This window comes from Peromyscus eremicus, chromosome 3 (assembly GCF_949786415.1).
Source record: "Peromyscus eremicus chromosome 3, PerEre_H2_v1, whole genome shotgun sequence".
Classification (NCBI taxonomy): domain Eukaryota; kingdom Metazoa; phylum Chordata; class Mammalia; order Rodentia; family Cricetidae; genus Peromyscus; species Peromyscus eremicus.
In genome coordinates, this window is record NC_081418.1 from 12,594,174 (window position 1) to 12,613,480 (window position 19,307).

General features: G+C 36.2%; 2 protein-coding genes across 5 annotated transcripts in view; one reads left to right on the plus strand and one right to left on the minus strand.

Moving 5' to 3' along the window:
• The window catches only part of Abcb1 (ATP binding cassette subfamily B member 1), a 159,845-nt gene extending 152,397 nt beyond the window's left edge, over positions 1–7,448 (minus strand). The window contains exon 1 of the mRNA XM_059257289.1: positions 7,309–7,448. The gene's annotated coding sequence lies outside the window, so the exon portion shown is untranslated. The remainder of the gene's footprint in view (positions 1–7,308) is intronic.
• The window catches only part of Rundc3b (RUN domain containing 3B), a 164,974-nt gene that overhangs the window by 48,724 nt on the left and 96,943 nt on the right, over positions 1–19,307 (plus strand). For all 4 annotated transcript variants that reach the window (XM_059257287.1, XM_059257288.1, XM_059257285.1 and 1 more), the window contains exon 4: positions 5,119–5,204. In XM_059257287.1, the coding sequence (XP_059113270.1) occupies positions 5,119–5,204 (86 nt within the window). The remainder of the gene's footprint in view (positions 1–5,118; positions 5,205–19,307) is intronic.

Consider the following 19,307-nt stretch of genomic DNA (forward strand, 5'->3'; position numbering starts at 1 on the left):
TGCTTAAATTTTGTGAGAGAGTAGGTTCCCCTGATGCCTGGGATAAGACTGAGGACCAGAACATGAAAATGCTAGTAGGTTCCACAAGTTGAAAGTGGACACAACTAATATTCACGAAGACGAGAAAGGATACTTCAGTTGCCAACCTACAAGAGCAGAATTTGACTATCAACTGACATGAACTTGGATGTAGATAACCCCTGTGGCCCCCATTTTGTGTGACCCTAAACAGAAAGATCCTGGTGTTGTCCACCCAGACTAATGCATAATGAGAGATGCTGAGTCAGTGTGCTTTAAAGCCTCTAGATTTGTAGTTTACTGCTGAGCAAAAGAAAACTAATACAATTTTCTGTAATAAAACCTAGTCCCCCACTTAGTTGGCTATAAGCTGAGCTTATTGCCTTTCTTTCCTCAGCCCAGCAGTGTGCTGTGTGTAACTGCTGCATTGAGAGAATGATGTTTAGCATAAATAAGTCTCTCGACAACTGAATAAAAAAGTGTTTTTATAAGTTTTCAGTATTGTATTACACAGATCAAGTCATCCTTAGAAGTGCAATAATTTACTGCTTGAAGCACTTCCTGAATCTGGGGTAGCTCTTTTACTACTGGATGATGAAGTCCCCAAATTCCAATAAGTAAAGTAAATTTTAAGGGAAAAATACATAATCGTAGTGTAAATACACAGAATCATGGAGAAGTTAAAAAGAAAAATACCTAATCGTAGTGTAAACACACAGAATCATGGAGAAGTAAAACAAATTCATGTTACAGAGTTTTTGAGTCATTATGAAGGAGTATCGGTTAGATCATTTACATTGGTCTTGATTCAGTGACATGCGCATTGTGGCAGGGCTGAAGAAGACCAGAAGATAACTGTGTCTAATCTACTCCTATTGACTCCTGTTTGAGAAGTTGTTCAAGGGAAGTCACATGGAACATGGATCTATAAAGAGTTTAACTTGCTAACAAAATACTTGATAACCTAAAAATAAGAAACTAACTTTTTAGTTTTCAAATTTAAAACAGGAGACATGAGCATAGCAAGTACTGTAAACTCCTTTAATACAGATTGGAGTAATATGTACATAACTGGCTTGTCCTCAAAATTCAGAAAGTAATTGAGAAGACAACAAACATTAGAAATATACTCTTCAGAATGAGCCTTAGTTGAAGAGAGAATGTGATAACCACAGGGCCCATAATGCAGCCATGAAGTCAGAAAGCATTAGAAGAGACAGCGCATCAGACTATAGGCAGGAGAATGGGGCACTGAAGGGAAAGAGTCTTTCTTCATATCCCAAGAGGAGCTACATCAGGAGAGATAGCCACCATGTAGAGCAAGACAGGCCCCTTCTGAAGGGAGAGACATTCCAGAACAGGGGTGGGTGCTGTTCTGACACTTAAAACGAAAAAATCAACTGTGGAGAAAGGAATACATGCTGCGAGTCACTGTTACCAGTATCTGTTAATTCAATCAAACCAAGCATATCAAAAACATCAAGCTAGGTGTGGTGGTACATGCCTTTAATCTCAGCTCTCAGGAAGCTGAGGAGGGAGGATCCAGGGTCAAGGCCAGCTTAGGCTACATGGCAACACTGTCTCAGATCTCTTCGTCCTCAAAAAGAAAAAAAAAAAAAAAGATGACTGATGCTAAGAAAACTACAAAGAAATAGAACTATGTATGGATCATAAGTATGATAAACTCTTAAGTAATTACAATGGCTAAAAAATAGAAGCAAAGATGAGTATTAGGAAACTCAATGTTTTACAAGAGAATTCTCATCAAACACACATAGGACTTATACAAACATCAACCATTTGCTGAGCCGTAATTGATCTCAGTGGCCTCCGAAGGACTGGGATCATGTGAAGCAGGTTCTCTAACCACAGTGGAAGTAAGCTGGACTCAATAACAACAAAACAGCAGAATGTGTTTATGAGTGAAAATTTGAAGGACCTCTAAGTAGCTCATCGGTGAAAGAGGAAATCATAATCAGAATTGAAATGTATTTGAAAAATGACAATGAAATACAATATATAAAAACTTGACTCAAGGAAAGTAGACTTAAGGCTTTTGTGTATGTTTGAACAACCAGAAGTGCTAGAAATCAATTAGCAAAGATTTCATTTCCACAAGCAACCACAGAAGTGGTAACCATGAGTAGAAAGGGAAGACGGAATACAGAGCAACACTTGAATCACACTGAAGCAAATTCATTCTAGAATAGCAACTAAAAGCTGATGACTGGCATAATTCATAGATTTTAGCAAATTTCTTCACGAAGTGAAACGGATTGTAGAATAGCAGGAGTGAAGATACCACCAACCCCATATATCCTGTAGACCAGTGGTTCTAACCTGCAGGTCGAGACCCATTTTGGGGTAGATATCCTGCATATCTAATATTTACACTATGATTCATAACAGTAGCAGAATTACAGTTGTGAAGTGGCAATGCAATAACTTTATGGTTGGGGTCACCACAACATGAGGACCTGTATTAAAGGGTTGCAGCATTAGAACCACTACTGTAGACAGTAAAAATCCTGTGAGGCTATTATTAATAACTTCACATTGATAGATTTGTAAAAATGATAGAAGCAGGAAAATCCTTTGAAAAATAATCACTTACCCAATCTGAAATAGAGAACGTCTGAATATCCTAATAATTAGGCTGTACTATAACTAAAACATGCTCCTGCGTGCAGATCCATTTTTAATTTGGTGGAGATTTATATGAAATTAGACTTTTGTATTCATAAGTGACAGTCTTTTGCCAAATGTGTCAAGGCAGATATCTTTACTATTTGATGTCTTTTTGCTCTTTTAATTGATGACATCTCATTCTCTGGATGAGAAAGAAAGGGAGAGTTCAGAGACCGGCGTATTTGATGAAGAGAGGAGATTTTTTCCCTCTACTAATGGCATTTTTTTCTTTGTTTCATCATATAGTAAGATAAGGATAGTATCATAACCAAAACTCATGCAGTTCTTATGGGGACTATTTTAATATACACAAAAGTTTTGAACAGAGTCTAGTACATACTAATTATATCCTTGAGAACTATTTACATCCATGGCTTTTTTTTCCCTTGAAGTCTCAGTGATTCACCATTGCCAAATAATAAAAGTGTAAATTTCTTAACATTACTTCAGGTTTTCTATATCTTGGTGCCAACAAACTTCATAAGTCTTGTTTTTCTATTCTAGTAAAAGCTCTTTCATTGAAAGAAAATAAATCATTAAAATTAGCACAATTTGTTACCACAACAGAGAGTTCCACACACATGCAAGAACAGGAAACTAAGTGCAGCCCAGCTCTGTGTGGATTGGAATTAATAAATCAGGAAGCAGGACTTTCCCCACATCTCTTATCTAGCCACAGCACAGCCTCCTGTGCCTAATTTTCTCTGGATGGTGCCTTCCCTTGCTTCTATACTTGTGACAGTGTAGCTTTTTGATTCCACAACATACTGCTAGTTTCTGTGTCTGTTAGACTGAATTTTGAGTGAGACTCTTGGGGCTGTGGGCAGCCAGAAGCCTGCCTTTTCCTTCCTCTGTTTCAATCAGCTCCATCTCTGTGGGTTCCTCCAGGCTTGCTCAGAAGGAACAATGGGCTGAGTGCAGAGCACACTGGAAGTCAATGGAGTGAGTGGGAAGCTCGGCTTGCAAGCCCATCCCCATTGTTGATTTTCTTCCAGCAGCATTGCTGTTCCAGCCTGGCTGTTTTTATCACTACCTAGACTGCTTCCTTCATTATACATTTTCATGCTGTCCTCCAAGCCCACGGCTTGAGCATAATGCAGATTGATTATGTACCTTTATTCCCATTGCTATTTCAGTACTGTTGTTTTCTGTGTTGTTCGGTTGCCAGGAATTTTCCTGGAGATTTGGGAAGGGCTAGGTAGAAATGAAAGTAAATGCAATTTTATGTTCTCTACTGATATTATTCCTTACATTCTTTCAGTCTAAATAGGCTGTGAGAAGGATTAGGAAGGTAGCCCAGTGAAATAAAGTGCTTGCTGCATAGCATGATGACTTGAATTCAAATCTCCAGCATCTACAAAAAATCCTGGTGCAGTGGCCCTGGTCTATAACTCCAGATCAGGGACCTGGGGGATTAGAGCAGAGACAGGTAGATCCCATGTGCTTCCTGGCCAGTCTAGCCAAAACAACCAAATAAACTCCGGGTTCAATGAGAGACATGTCTGAGAGAGAGAGAGAGAGAGAGAGAGAGAGAGAGAGAGAGAGAGAGACAGATGCAGAGCAATAGATAAAGATACCTAGAATTGACTTTGGACCTCCACACATAGACAGGCAAGTGCAACCACATACCCACACAGAAACACACACATCTATAAGGAATATTTTGGAGTATTAAGAAAGACTAGCTAATGTCAGGTACTAAGTGGGGTTAACACTTTCTAGTATTGTTAAATGATTCACAAGTCAGAAGTTCTTGTCTCTGATTCTGTGCTGAAATATGCTAATATCTGAGTTGAGATTTTTGGGTTTTTTTGGTGAGGGCAGTTAAAACCAGAGCCTGGAGCATGCTAAGCCAGTGCTGTATCACTGAGCTACATTCCTAGTCCCTGGCTTCTTGCTGTTGTTTCTATTTTAAATCTTTGGTAGTATCTTTTAGCTCCAAATTTCGTAGCTCATGATTTGGGCTTGGGACTGGTCATATAGTGTAATTTCCTGTCGTTTGAAAACTTCCTCTTGGGGCATCAGTAGAAAACTCTCAAACAAGTGTTGTTGGAGAGACTACGAAAAGACTGTTTCATGTATTTTATAAGGACACTCATTTTAACTAGCATGCTGCCTTTGATATTGAAGTAGAATTTTATATAAATGTACTATGTGATTCAAAATATATCTCAAACCCAAGTAGCTCATTTTCATCAGAGGATATAGTGGTGGTTTGATATGTCATATGGCTTCTGAAAAACAAAATATGTGCTTAATATTATTGAAGTTTTCTGCTTTATCTTCTTAGATATTTTTCTTAGTCATTCTTTGTTTTGAATTATTTGTTCCATATTGTTAATATGCATATATTTAACAGTATATAGAAGATATTTTTAAGTTTCTTATTTGATCCTTTTTTGTTCTTCTTAGGGTAGAGCCTGGATCAGAGTAGCACTCATGGAAAAACATTTGTCTGAATACATCTCTACAGCTTTGAGAGACTTCAAAACAACCAGGTTTAAAAGTCCTTTCAATTTTCTAATATTTATGACTTGAAAAATCAGAATGAAGAGATAGTCTGAAGTTCTCAACTTTCGGGTCATCCATTTTTCTTGCTGCTCAGATAAATTTATTGTCTTCTTAGGAAAGTGTAATTTGTTACCCAAATATACATTTGACTTACTGATTTGTGTGAAGGGTATGCATGGTGCCTGGGATGTCTTGTCTTTGAATCATTCTGATTATCGATCGTTCAGTGCTTGGAGCTTCATTCTCTCCATTCACTTTTCACTGACAAATTTGAAGGATGTTCGAAGTCTGAAATTCTTAGATATCTATCTCTTTCTCCAGTGTAGTGCTTCCTTATTTCTTTGCTTGGGGAGACGTAAATAGATCATTTATTTCTTTCATTCATGTACAGAAATAATAGTGGCTTTGCTGTCTTTTCAGTGTACTCTTTGAAAATATTATTTTTCTAAGGTTACATAGATTTGAGGGATGGCCTACTGTGTGCTCTATAAAAATGAAAACCTTATTGCTTTTTAATTAGTGGTGAAAGGGTTCATACTAGGACAACAGTCATCAATATTTAGTTCTTGTCTGGTGGTCTATATTTGTTGCTGTTGGTAATACTACTCTCCTCCATCTCAGAAGTATTTGTAAATGAAAACATTTAATAATTTCATTACCTTAGACATATACTGTATAGTGCCATGGGCATAGGACACTATGTAAGATAAAATTAATTAGGATTATATAAAATTCAAATGTAAGTGTTTAGTTGCCATATCACATTTCAGGTACTTCATGCATGGCAAGTTGTAGAGCATTTCCCTTCTCACAGACAGCTCTGCTGGCTCAGGCTGCCTTAGGACTTGTCAGTGGGTGTGCTTATTTAACCCTGCTCTTACTTCTGAAAAGGGTGGCAGAGTGGCAGCTGTAAATAAGCTTTGATAGAGGAAAGATAGGTACAAAGAACTCATGAATCTGGCACCCCAGTTTCCATGTCCTCAGATGGTGTTTAACATTGTAGATTTTAAGAAAACCTTGACATTTGTCATGTTCTTTTAGCTAGCTAAGTGATACAGAGTTTCACTAAGAAGACTTCATCTTTGTAGATAATAACTAAAACAGTAAGCTTTTAACTTGGCAGATACAAAGAAATTTACCATGATAATCAATTTGATCAGGAAAAAGACTTTTTGGCTATGAAGGTGCTTTCATAAGATTAATATAATATGTATTTATTGAGGATTTTTCTTAGCAACTTAATACTCTTAGCATACTTCTAAAGATGGATAGTGAGATGATGATAAACTCTTAGATCTTTGAAATGAACCTGACAAAATGAAATATTTATCACCACAAGGAGATAAACTTAATTATGAAAAAAATTGAGGGTACAAATACTTTGTAAATAAAACTAGAGCACAGTATCAGAATCTAATATGCTAAACCAAAAAAAATCCTAAATTAAAATTCAGCTTACACAATGATTATCTCTTATGTAATTATAATATTTCACCTTTTCTAAATAAACAGTAAAACATCTATCCTAAGTTGTTAGTCCTGTTTCTTAGTTGAAATGATTGGGTGTGGTAGAAATAATTTTTGAATAGATTGTTTTTGGAACAAGTAGTTTAAGTATTAAAGGGAACCATTTTAGCCTTGTCTTACACCTAGCTGTACTCTGATGAAAAGGAAATGATTCAGCCCTAAACACAAAAGTCTCTGAAATAAAAAGTCTTGCAAAAATATACAAACATATTCTATTCTAAACAGAAACGTGGCTTAGTGCATATTATATGCATGTTTGTATGTATACATAAACATACCTACCATAATAATGGTGCTTAAATATGAATACAGTGGCTTCATAATTCACAAGAAGGAAAATAAGCACAAAGATATTTCAAAATTCTCTTCTTGGATTCTGACCAATAAATGTGAAAACACAGAACGTTTTTCTTTTTACTACTTAATGCTATTATTTTTACTGAAATAAAACCAAATAAACTTTTTAATTATAAGTTATTTTGAATGTAAATCCCTGGCCCACAAACACATTTGGAAGAGTGAGTTTGTAAAACAGAAGTACTGGCAAGAAGAGTTGTACGTTACCTTTTATTTGGATGCTTCTTGACGTAAGTGCTTATAGAAGGAGAATTTAATCCTCGAAGGGTCTTGAGAGTATCTGAATCAAGTGGATTCCTTCTTGTTCTGTCTGACTTCACAGACAAAGAGAAATGATAGTCTTAAAAATAGTGACAGAGCGTTTACCCCAGTGCAAGGGGAGGAGCCAAGGCAGGCAACTTTGAAGCACTAATCTGTGGCCATCCAAGGATCATTGTGGGTGGAGGAAGGGTGGGGAGCTGAAGTACAAATTCTTGGAGAACAGACTGCCTTCAAAGTATTAAAGAATTTCATGTGAACTTCTGCTGGGTGGAAAGTGTCTTGAGGAGCAACTGAAAAACAAATAAAAATAAAAACTTCAGGAATTTGGGTGTTACAGATAGACAGCCAGAATTGGGAAGTGATAGAGAGAGTAGAATCTACTAAGATTTGTTTTTAAAAGTGGAAAATTGCTTTGATAACACCCTGGTAAAAACCTCAAATGAAAAGTGATCTTAAAAAACTGAATTAGTTTGCTCAAAGTTTAATTTCTGCCTACTCAGAGACTAAAAAGTAATTAGAAACAATAAGATAAGTTTTATAAATGTGATATTTGAAACAATATTGAAAATATTTTGGAGAAGGCTTTAAGTAATAAAAATTGCCAATAATAAATTTGGAAGATACAAAGAGAAAATGATGGAAACCCACATTCAGCTGCTTTAGTATTTAATTTCTAACTGTAAATTATGTTATAAACAAATATGTTTTCACAATATTTTGGTATAAATAAGGGAGGGAATAAAGTGTAAAATAAAACTGTAAATTCCTGAGTAATCATTAAAGATGTAGCTCTCAATTTTTGAAAAGTAGATAGAATAGTAATAAGTTGCTAAATCTTTCAAGAACCAAGAAAAATTTTAGAATCTATATATATGCTAAGTGTTTGTATTACTCATTGACCAGGAAATCCAGAAGTAATTTATACATTTTATATAACTTGTGTTACAGGTTGTTGGTAGTACTGCTTTAATCTATTGTTACTGTTAATCTCTTACTGTAGCTTGTTTATAAGTTAAACTTTACTGTAGTGTGACTATACAGGAGAAACATAGCACAGCAGCTGCTCCTGGCCTCATGAAGGCTTATGTCTGAAGAAATTCATGCTGTGCTGAAAATGCTATGTCAAAACCACGTTCAGTACACCAACCTGCCAGCCTCAGAGCTTAGCCTGTTGTGCTCTGACATTCTCAAGACTTACAGAAGCGAGTCTGTTTATAGGTGGTCACCATGTGATGGCAGGGCTAACTGGGAGCTGAGCTCACTGCCACTGCCCAGCTTCTGCCTTGGCAAAGATGAAAATTCAAAATCGGGAACACAGTTGCTATTGAATGCCTACTGCTTTCTTAGTACCTTTAGATAAACAAAATGGGAAGCCACACTCATATATTGACTGTCTATACAGATTTTGGTATTATTTACGGTTTCAAGCATTCAGTGGGTATCTTGGGATGTTCTTCATAGATGAGAAAAGCTTCTGTATTAAGGTGAAAAAATAAATATTACTAAAAGTTGCTTTGAATTGGCCTACCTCATATCTTATACAAAAACTCTTAAGTAGATCATACTTAAATACAAAATTATTGAAAGAAAACATAGGTTTAATCTTTGATTAATTCACTATTTCCTTGACATGATATCCTGTGTACAAAGACCAAAAAAATAGATAAATTGGACATCAATATTTACAACTTGGTTCTTCCATGGACACCACCAAGAAAGTAAACAGAAGAACATAGACTAGGAAAAAATTAAAAATCACTTATCTAATAAAGAACATGTATCTAGAATATATATAGAACTTTTGCTACACATTAATAAAAATGAACAACTTTTTCTCTGATGGAGGTATACAAATTGTTCATAAATAGCAGAATGAAGCCTTGATGGTTAATTTCATTGTCAACTTGACAGAATTTGGATCTCTGGATATATCTGTAAGGAGATTTCCAGAGAAATTTAACCATGGAGATTTGATTCATGAAGATGATTCGTGAAGAGATAACCATGAATATTGGTGACACCACACTACCTGTGGTGTATCCAAACTGAATAAAAAAAGGAAACAGGAGAAAGCCAGAGGAGTACTCCCCCTTCTGTTTCTAGATCTGCTAAAATATGAGGATAGCCTTATGCTGCCACCCTAATGGACTCTACCATGCTTTTCCCTCCATGATGGGATATAGCTTAAAAATATGAGTCTTATTAAACACCTTTCTCTTAAATTGCTTCCTATCAGATATTTGGTTATAGCAGTAAGAAAGTAATTAGTGCAAAAAACTCAGCATTATTAGCTATAAATAATACAAATCTGAAGCATAATGATATACTATTTGATATCAAGTGAGATGCAATATACAGAAGATTATATGAAAACATGTTGATGAGAATTTAGAAATTTTGGATCCCTGCCTATATCTCTTGTTTGAAAAGTAAAATGGCATGTACACTTTGAAAACAGTCTGCAATTCCTCAAAAATTTTAATGTAAAATTTCCATAAGACATGTCATGGTGGTGTGTGTGGATGTGAGTCATATCTATATATCAATGCATGTATATAAAATTGATAACATGGTTATAGAAGTGTACATACATCTATTTGTAGCATTGCTTATAATAGCCAAAAGAAAACAACCCAAATGTTCACATGATAAAGAGACAAAATATATTGTATCCATTCATTCACCCATAAAAATGATTGGAGTATTGAAGCATATTACAATATAGATTCTTGGCAATATATAAAGCCAAAGAAGCCTCTTACAGAAAGCCAGATAGTGTATAATTTCCTTAGCTTAAATGTCCATGATAGCTAAATAAATATATAGGAACAGGACTAAGGTTAGGGTATGTAGACTGGGGTTGGGAGAATTGATGGCAGAAGAGTTAGAGGAAAGGAGGGGTAACTGCTAATAGCTGTGCTATCTAGTGTTTTGTCAAGTGACACAAGCTAGAGTCTTCTGAGAAGAGGGACAAATTGAGACAAATTCTTCTGTCACAGTGGCCTGTAGCAAATCTGTGGGTCCATTTTCTTGATTAATGATTGATATGGGAGGACCTGGCTCACTGTGGGCAATGCCATCTCTGAGCAGGTTGGGGGTGTAAGAAAGTAAACTGAGAAAACCAGGAGGGAAAAGCCACTAAGCAGCACTTCTCCATGACTTCTGTGCCAGTTCCTGCCTCCAGGGTCCTGCCTTGGTTTCCCTCAGTGGACTGTGACCTGACATATGGAAGCCAAATAAACCCTCTCCTCTCCAAGTTACTTTTGGTCATGGTGTTTACTTATCACAGCAATTGAAGCCAGACTAAGACAGGTACTGTTACAGTTGATCTTCATTGTCGATTTGACTGGGTTATAATCACCATGGAAATACACTTCTAAGTGTATCTACGAGGATCTTTTCAGAAAATTTTAACTGAGAGGAAAGATATACACTAAATGTGAGCAGTACCATTTTGCTGGAGTTCTGGTCTGAAAAGGACAGAGAATAATACACTGGCTCCATGTTGCCCTGCTTTTTGAATGTGGAGGCCATATGACCAGTGGCTTCACACTGCTGCCACTGTGCCTTCTCCACAGTGATAGACTATACCATCAGATCATGAGTCCAAATCCTCCTACAGCTGCTTGTCAAGCATTTGGTCACAGCCAAGAGAAAAGTAACCTATTCAGGTACATGGTTTCCTGTGGTGGAGTAATGAAAATGCATTACCAAGAATGGAGCTGGCAATTGTAAAACCAGTTAAACTGTATTGTAAATGTACTTAAGTGGGTTAGTTTGTAATCAGTATACTGTTTTTAAAAGGCTCAATGAAGTTATGTGGATATGAAAAATAACAGTTTTTATGAATTTTGAAAACCTTATGAAGTGATATGGCCTGTGTTCTAGAATTCTTTTTAACGTTTAATTTAAATTGGAATGTACAGGATACTATATTGAAATAAGTATGCATTGTGGAAAGGCTAAACTTTCTGTAATTGCTGTTTTCCAGCATATTCTATCTTGCTTTCTTCTTCAAAAATCCTACATGTCATTGTTCTCTGGACTCAGTCTTGCATTATCTTTTTTTTCCTCTATTCATGTTTTTTTTTCTTTTTCAGGAATTTTATTCCTTTGCCTTTAAATATTGTTTATATCATCCTGAGCCCACATTTAAACATCTAGATAAATAGTTCATATATGTATTCCCCCTCCAGTAACACTGTTCACTCTTATCAAACAATTTGTCTATTTACACATGGTTAAACAAGTTGGAAGTGTAAAATTCACACTTGAATTTTCCTTTGTTCCCTGCCCATTAGCAAGTCTTGTTGATCCTATCATAAGTTTATTTGGAATCTCTGTCCTTACTCTCCAAGACGCTTAGAATAATATAGACACCCTTTATTTCCTGCCTACATTTTTACCTACTAGTTTCCAAATTGAACTTTTACTTTGTCTTCCTTCACAAGAGCCATACATCTGCTGACCTATCTTGAAAGTCAGAAATCATGTCAGTTTTTCTGTAGAACATTTAAATGACTGCTTATTGCCTTAGCCAGCATGTTTTAGTTGTAGGTCTTGAAATCTTTCCTGCTTTCCTGTTTTTGTTTTGTTTTGTTTTGAACTGTTGTCCAGCTGGGTCAACAAGTAATGCGTTGCTTGACTTTTCTGGGGGGTAATATATAGTGTAGCAGGCTTTCTTTTGGGCTACTCCCAAAATAAACCAGCTCCCAAATAAATTATGAAGACTTGGCCTCATCTCATGCTTGTTCCACTGGAGCTTATAACTTAGGTTAACCTGTTTCTGTTCATCTACGTTTTGCCTCGGGGCTTTTTACCTTTCATTCTGTATGTACTACTCTATGTCTGGCTGGCAGCTGCCTGTCTGGCTAGTCCCATGTGTCTCCCTCTCTTTCTCTCTCATTCTCTTTTCCCTGTTATCCACTCTCTCTCCTACTTACTCTCTCTGCCCGCCAGCTCAGCCTGTTCCTCCTCTGCCTAGCTATTGGCCATTGAACTTTTTTTTTAGACCATTCATGTGCCTTAGGCAGGCAAGGTGAAACAGCAACACATCTTTACATAATGAAACAAATGTAGCATAAACAAATGTAACACATCTTTACATAGTTAAAATAATAGTCTGCAGCATAAACAAATGTAACACATCTTTACATAGTTAATGTAATATTCCATAACAATATAGTAGCAAAGTTAAAGAAAACAACTTGAATAAAATAGTTATAATTATGCCCTATGTTCAATAAATATAGTTCACTATTATTGTAAATCTTGCACAGCCTACAAAGCCTTTTCTGATTAGACTTGTAGGCCAACATTTCAATTTAAACACTTGAGTGTACCAGTTTTTTAATGACTCCAAAATTATGATCTCATCTTTCTCTCCACCAACTATTTACTTACCTTTTAGTATTCACCATAATCCATAATTATCTTTTTCCTTTGTTTGTTGCCTCTTTGATATGCTCCAGAGAGAAGGAGCCGTGTCTGGCTTGTTCACTAATATAAATGCAGGAAGCAGCACAGTTCTTGTCTCATAAAAGGACTTGTTAGTCATTGGTAAAATAATGAATCTCACATTCTTAGGATCTTTGTAGATTTTTTTTATTTTAATAGTTTTTTATTAAGATATTTTCTATTCATTTTACATACCAACCACAGATTCCCCTATCTTCCCTCCTCCCACTCCCCCAGCCTTCTCCCCCAACCCACTTCGCATTCCCACCTCCTCCAAGGCAAGGTCTCCCATGGGGAGTCAGCAGAGCCTGGTACATTCAGTTGAGGCAGGTCCAAGCCCCGCCTTCTTGCACCAAGGCTTATATTGTGTCCCTGTTTCACATTCTTTTTAACTCCAGGCATGATATAATACTTATTTGTAATGCTGTCTTTGTCTGCCATAAGGGAAGATGTTCTCTCATGTGTTCCTTACAATTCCTTGTATACAGATTAAACTGGAAACAGGAAAGAAGAATGTCAGTAACACCATTTCTTCAGCTTATAAGCTCTCATGTATTTTAATAATGTACTTTCAGAGTAAAACTTATGATATTACAAAAGGGTAATTTAAAGCATGACATTGTTCTGGACTAACTATTTCAATCCTACCTAGAGGTTATTTGTTGTTTGCCTACCTGAAAGGCCTTAGAGATTCTTACAGAATGAATACTCAGAAGGCATTATAAGGACTCATTTCAATTAGAGCTAACTAACATGTGTGATCAATAAAAAGTATAAAGATGCTACACACTGCTAGTCATTAACACTTTTTTAGAATGCTTCTAATAAAAATACAGATCACAATAATATAAAATTTGCTTTTAAAATTTTCTTACATCCATAATATTGAACAGCACTCAATGATATGCTCTTTTATTTGTGTGGAAGTTTTATGTATTTTTACCTCAGTACTTTAAATATTTATCTTCTTGGAATTCAGTGTACTGTTTTTGTTAGTGTTCTCAAAAAATATTTTCTTTAGAACAAAAAATATTGTTAACAAAGGAGTGTTTTCTTAGTGTATGCTTACTATTCTTGGGTTAGATGTCTCAAGCTTTACACTTGGCTTTTCTACTGCATATTTAGCCAACTTTTTCCATTACAATTTTTCTATGAGATAGTATTAAATAGTTGAAATTATATGATCTCTTGAAATCTTGCGAGGTGATGATAGAAGTTTTGTTAAGAACGTAAATGTTAACCTCCTTCTACATCTTTAATGTATAAATATTATTTAACTAAATGATAAAGGTATGATTTCTTCAGGTTAGTTCAGTTCACTGTGTTTTTACCATATTATCTCAGGCTTAGATGTATATTTCTGAAATTTTCCCTCATGCAGAAACAGTAATGGAAAGTTAAAACCATGGCAGGCAAACCTCGTAAGGAGTCTTCCTCTCACATTTGTTCTCTACACCATTGGGTTACATGGTCAGGCCAGTGAGGGGTTGGGTTGAGTTACGGTTTGGCTGGAATAAGTCATTTAACATTTAGCAAATATTTCACTTAGTGTCTTAAAAATCATTAGCATAAAAAGTTGGCTCATTTATTAATAGTAGAACTAAATTCCCTCATTTTATGAAAATAAATTATATAAATATGAATATAAGAGGTCCTTGACTCAGAAAAACAGTTCTCTAAAACCAATTAATTTTTTGTTTTGGTATTCTCTAGCAGTCCATAATACGATATGGACACTAGGAAACAAGTAGAATATTGCCTTTTGACTTTAAACTGTAATTTCAAACTATGATTTGCTCAAGATGGGGACTAAAAAATAGACTTTTCAGGTCTGGAGAGAAGATGGTTTAGTGGTTAAGAGCACTGGTTGTTCTTCCAGAGGATCTAGCACCTGCATGGTGGCTCACACCCATCAGTAGCTCTAGTTCCATGGGATCTGATGCTTTCTTCTGGCCTCCAAGGACCTAAGGCACACTAGTGGTCCATGTACATACATCTAAACAAAACACTCATACACATAAAATAAAAATAAATAAATCTTTAAAAATATTTATTGTAAGAAAATAAAAGGCGATCGGATGATTCCTGTTATTAAAGAAGTAGTTTTTTCTAAGTAATTTAATTAATTTGTTATTATTATTACTATTATTATTTTTATGTAGTTATTATTAGTTAATGTTCCATAGAATTGAATTGTCTAGAACCACTGAAAAGAAGGTGGTAGAGAGTAAGGGCCAGTAGTAAGGGATAGCAGGACATAAAGGTAGTAAATTAGGTATCAGTGGTACCTGAGTATGATCTGGGCCAAGCTTCAGAAGTGTGAGTGTATCCTGTGCTTTCATTGGCCTGTGTTGTATAAAGTGCATAAAGAAAACTGTAAGAGGCAATCAGACAAAGTACTTTTTACATTACAGTGGTTAAGATAAAGAGATGGACGGGGGTTAGAGTCTGCAACTATGTGGACACCAGTCTTCAGAAACTGATTCATCAGGATGAGGGGAAATGAGGGGGCTGCTCAGGAAAGACCATGTCTGGACTGCAACAACAAAAAATGAAAAAGAAAAAAGAAAGAAGAAAAGAACTGTTGTAGGGAAAACAAAATACAGCAAACCAAACACTAGGAGGTGGTGGCAACACCAATGAGATATTTCCGCCTCCTTGAGGAAAAGGATACGTGGGTAGATTCTCCCATTGAAATAAATGAACAATTTCATGGTAAGGATTGCTGCAGAACTTAGAACGTGGCATGTTAATGACTAGTCAGAGCCTACTTACCAGACAAAACCAGCTGTTTTTTCAATCTTTTTGTAAAAATGTGGATTCCATTCTAGGAGATTTGAAAATTATAGGAAGTCTCAGGAAACACAGATAAAGAAGACCACGGTGCTGACGTTGTGGCACATCCACAGAGTCTAGTACAGAGAAATCCTGCACATCACCTTTGACCCGTGTCCCAGGTAGCATGGGGACACATAACTGGATATTTATGTAAATTAGAATGATGCTGGCCTGTTCGCCTCTGAATGAGAAGAGCTTTATGTCTTATTTTGATATATTTGTGATTTTAGTCAAATACTAGACAGTGAAACCTGCAGGTTTGGCGAATGACAGTGATTATGAAGCAGTCTTTCCTGAACCATTAGAAAATTGTTTGAGGGACATTCCCACTCATGTGTTTGCATCTCTATAAAAACATCTCTGTCCTTAGTCACTTTCATGTACAGATGATGGACTTTAAGACTCATGTGTTTGCATCTCTATGAAAATATCTCTGTCCTTATTCACTTTCATGCACAGATAATGGACTTTAAGACTCATGTGTTTGCATCTCTATGAAAACATCTTTGTCCTTAGTCACTTTCATGTACAGATGATGGACTTTAAGACTCATGTGTTTGCATCTCTGTAAAAACATCTCTGTTCTTAGTCACTTTCATGTACAGATGATGGACTTTAAGACTCATGTGTTTGCATCTGTATGAAAACATCTCTGTCCTTAGTCACTTTCATGTACAGATGATGGACTTTAAGTATGTTGGTATCTAGCAAAATTAATGGTTTCTGTTATCTTTTAAATTCCATTAATATTTTAGAGGACAAAAATAATAGTTCTAGTATGAAATGACATACATCCATACATGTATGTCTTGTACTTGGCTCATATTCACCTCTCTATTACCTTTTTTATGTTCCCATGATTCTAATTTCCTTTCTGTTGCCGTGATAAACAATGTGACCAAAAGCAGCTGGGGTGGGGCTATTTGGCTTACACTTCCAAGTCATACACTGTCGTTGAAGGAAGTCAAGGCAAGAACAAAGGAGAAACTTGAAACAGAAACCATGGAGCAATACTGCTTGCTAGTTGCTTAGTCATAGGTTCATGATTGGCTGGTTTTCTTATACAGTCTAGGACTACTTGCCTTCCTGCATCAATTAATAACCAGTACAGTTCCCATGGTCATAGGCTAATCTGAGTCAGACAATTCCTCAGTTGAGACATCCTCTCAGATGACTATGGTTTATGTCAAGTTGACAATTAAAGCTAACTAGGATACTCTGTGTGTGTGTGTGTGTGTGTGTGTGTGTGTGAGAGAGAGAGAGAGAGAGAGAGAGAGAGAGAGAGAGAGAGAGAGAGAGAGAGATTTTCATCCATTAATCTGTTGGTGGATGTCTAGGCTGAGCCCATATCTTGGCTATTGTGATAGTGCCATAATCAATGGGATGTGCAGGTATCTTTGTTGTATATTTAAGATTCTTTCATAAATGGAGAAAATAGATAAAATGGATCACTGATCCTTGTACTTTTCTTACATTATTTTTATTCCAGAGTTACTACCAGTATATTCAATGAAATATAGCAGAGAGATATCCTATAGAGTGTTTCATTGCCTGGTTGACAAAGCTGCTTTGAATTGTTAATAGTTCTATTATTTGACATTATGTGCTTTCATAATAGAGTAAAATTGCTTGGAATATACCCCACAAGAAGAGAACTATCTTAGCATATGCAAAGCCCTAGGTTCAATTTGTAGTAGTGAAAAAAAGACACAATCAAAACAACAGTATAATACTTATACAATATTAACATGCTTTATGATAAAAATGCTCTAGAAGTATTAGGAACTGTTAAAATTTCAATATAGCCTATATACCTGAAAGTGTACATCCATTTGTGTAGTTTTATGGATTTTATCTTATGGTTCTTTAACGAAAATTTACTTACAAAAATTTTGTATAGGATATTCTTTCCCCTCTGTAGGTCCATTCCAGATCCTCTCCACCTCACTACCCACCAATGTCTTATTCGCTCTTAAGTACGTGCCCCCTTCTGTCTCTCAAATGAACAATAACAAAAAACCCAAGAAACAGGAAAAACAACAAAAATAAATTTGAAACATAAGAAAACTTAAAAAAGAAAAAAGAAAGTAAATAAGACAAAAAATAACAAAACAAAGAATGCATGAGTATATGCACACGCGCACACACACACACACACACACACACACACACACACACACACACAATGGACTCTGTTTTGTGTTGCCCGGCTGCTCCTGGGCATGGGGGCTGCCTTGGATTGTTGCTGATACACCCAGTGACACATTGTAGAAAACTGGCTTTCCCTTTCCCAGCAGGTATCAATTACAAACAGCTTCTTGGTTAGGGGTGGGACTTTGTGTCAACTTCTGCTTCTCAGTGTTGGGATTTTATCTGTTTTGAACTTGTGCAGTTCTTGTGTGTGGTCTTATGGTCTCTGTGAGTTGATGTCTATCAATCTTGTGTCTGGAAGACACTGTTTTCTTGGTAATCTCTTCATCTCCTCTTACACATAGATCCCTGAGATTTGAGAGGAGTTTAATAAAGACATCTTATTTAGGCCAAAATGTGTCAAAGTCTCTCATTCTGTATAATGTGGATTTCTTTAATTATCATATACTGCAAGAAGACGCTTCCTTGATGACTGCTGAGTGATGTACTGATCTATGGGTATAACAATATGTCATTAGAAATCATTTTATTGATATGCTCCTGTAGTGCAAATTTTAATTGGTCTTAATAATAAAAACCCAGAGTCAGATATCTGGGTAAATGCTGAAAGATCAAAAAAGTAAAGGAACCAAGCCACTAGAGAGACTCCTTACCTCTACTGAATCTTTAGACCAAAAAGGCCAAGCTCCTGTCTCAACCCTGCCTTATTACTTCCTCTCTCTACCCATTTATATAACTTCCTGTTTCCTCCTCCAAAGTGCTGGTATTAAAGGCATGTACCTCCCAAGTACTGGGATCAAAGGCATGAGATCTCAAGTGCTGAGATTAAAGGTGTGTGCCACCACTGCCTGGCCTTTAGTGGCTAACTCCACTCTCTGATCTCCAGGCAAGCTTTATTTGTTAGAGCACAAACAAAATATCACCACATGCTCCTTTAGTAGAATAAAATTATTAGGTTATCCCCTGTGCCTATGACCTATCTAATCTCAGGTTCTGGCCACTTAGCATTGTCATGTATGGGTTCCATCTCATCAAGGAAACTAGAATAGAAAGATTAAATTGGGATGGGGATGGAAGAGAAGAGTAAAGAGAGAAATCTGGGGAGGAACAAATAACACTAAAGGCCTTTCAAAAAGTACGGAAAGCCACTACTGTAGAAGCTTCCTAAAATATATACACATAAGAAAAGAGTCTTAAGTGGAGTCACCATATAATGGGGAAAACAGTACCTTAAGTAGACATCTTATACCACCAAGTAAAACCTCCAGTGCCAGTAATATATTACATCTTGTTGAATCATTGGTCAAAGGGATCCCATAGATCACCCAGCTAAGTATCACAGGCTATCACCAAGGCTATGGCTTACTCTTCATAACCTGAGGGTAAGACCCTATTGCTGAAGATGCAACTTACTTATGTCGTTGAATGTGGAGATACTGAGCTGGTGCCAAACTAGTAGCTACTACTGATAAGTGCTCATGGTGCTGGAAGGAGAAAAA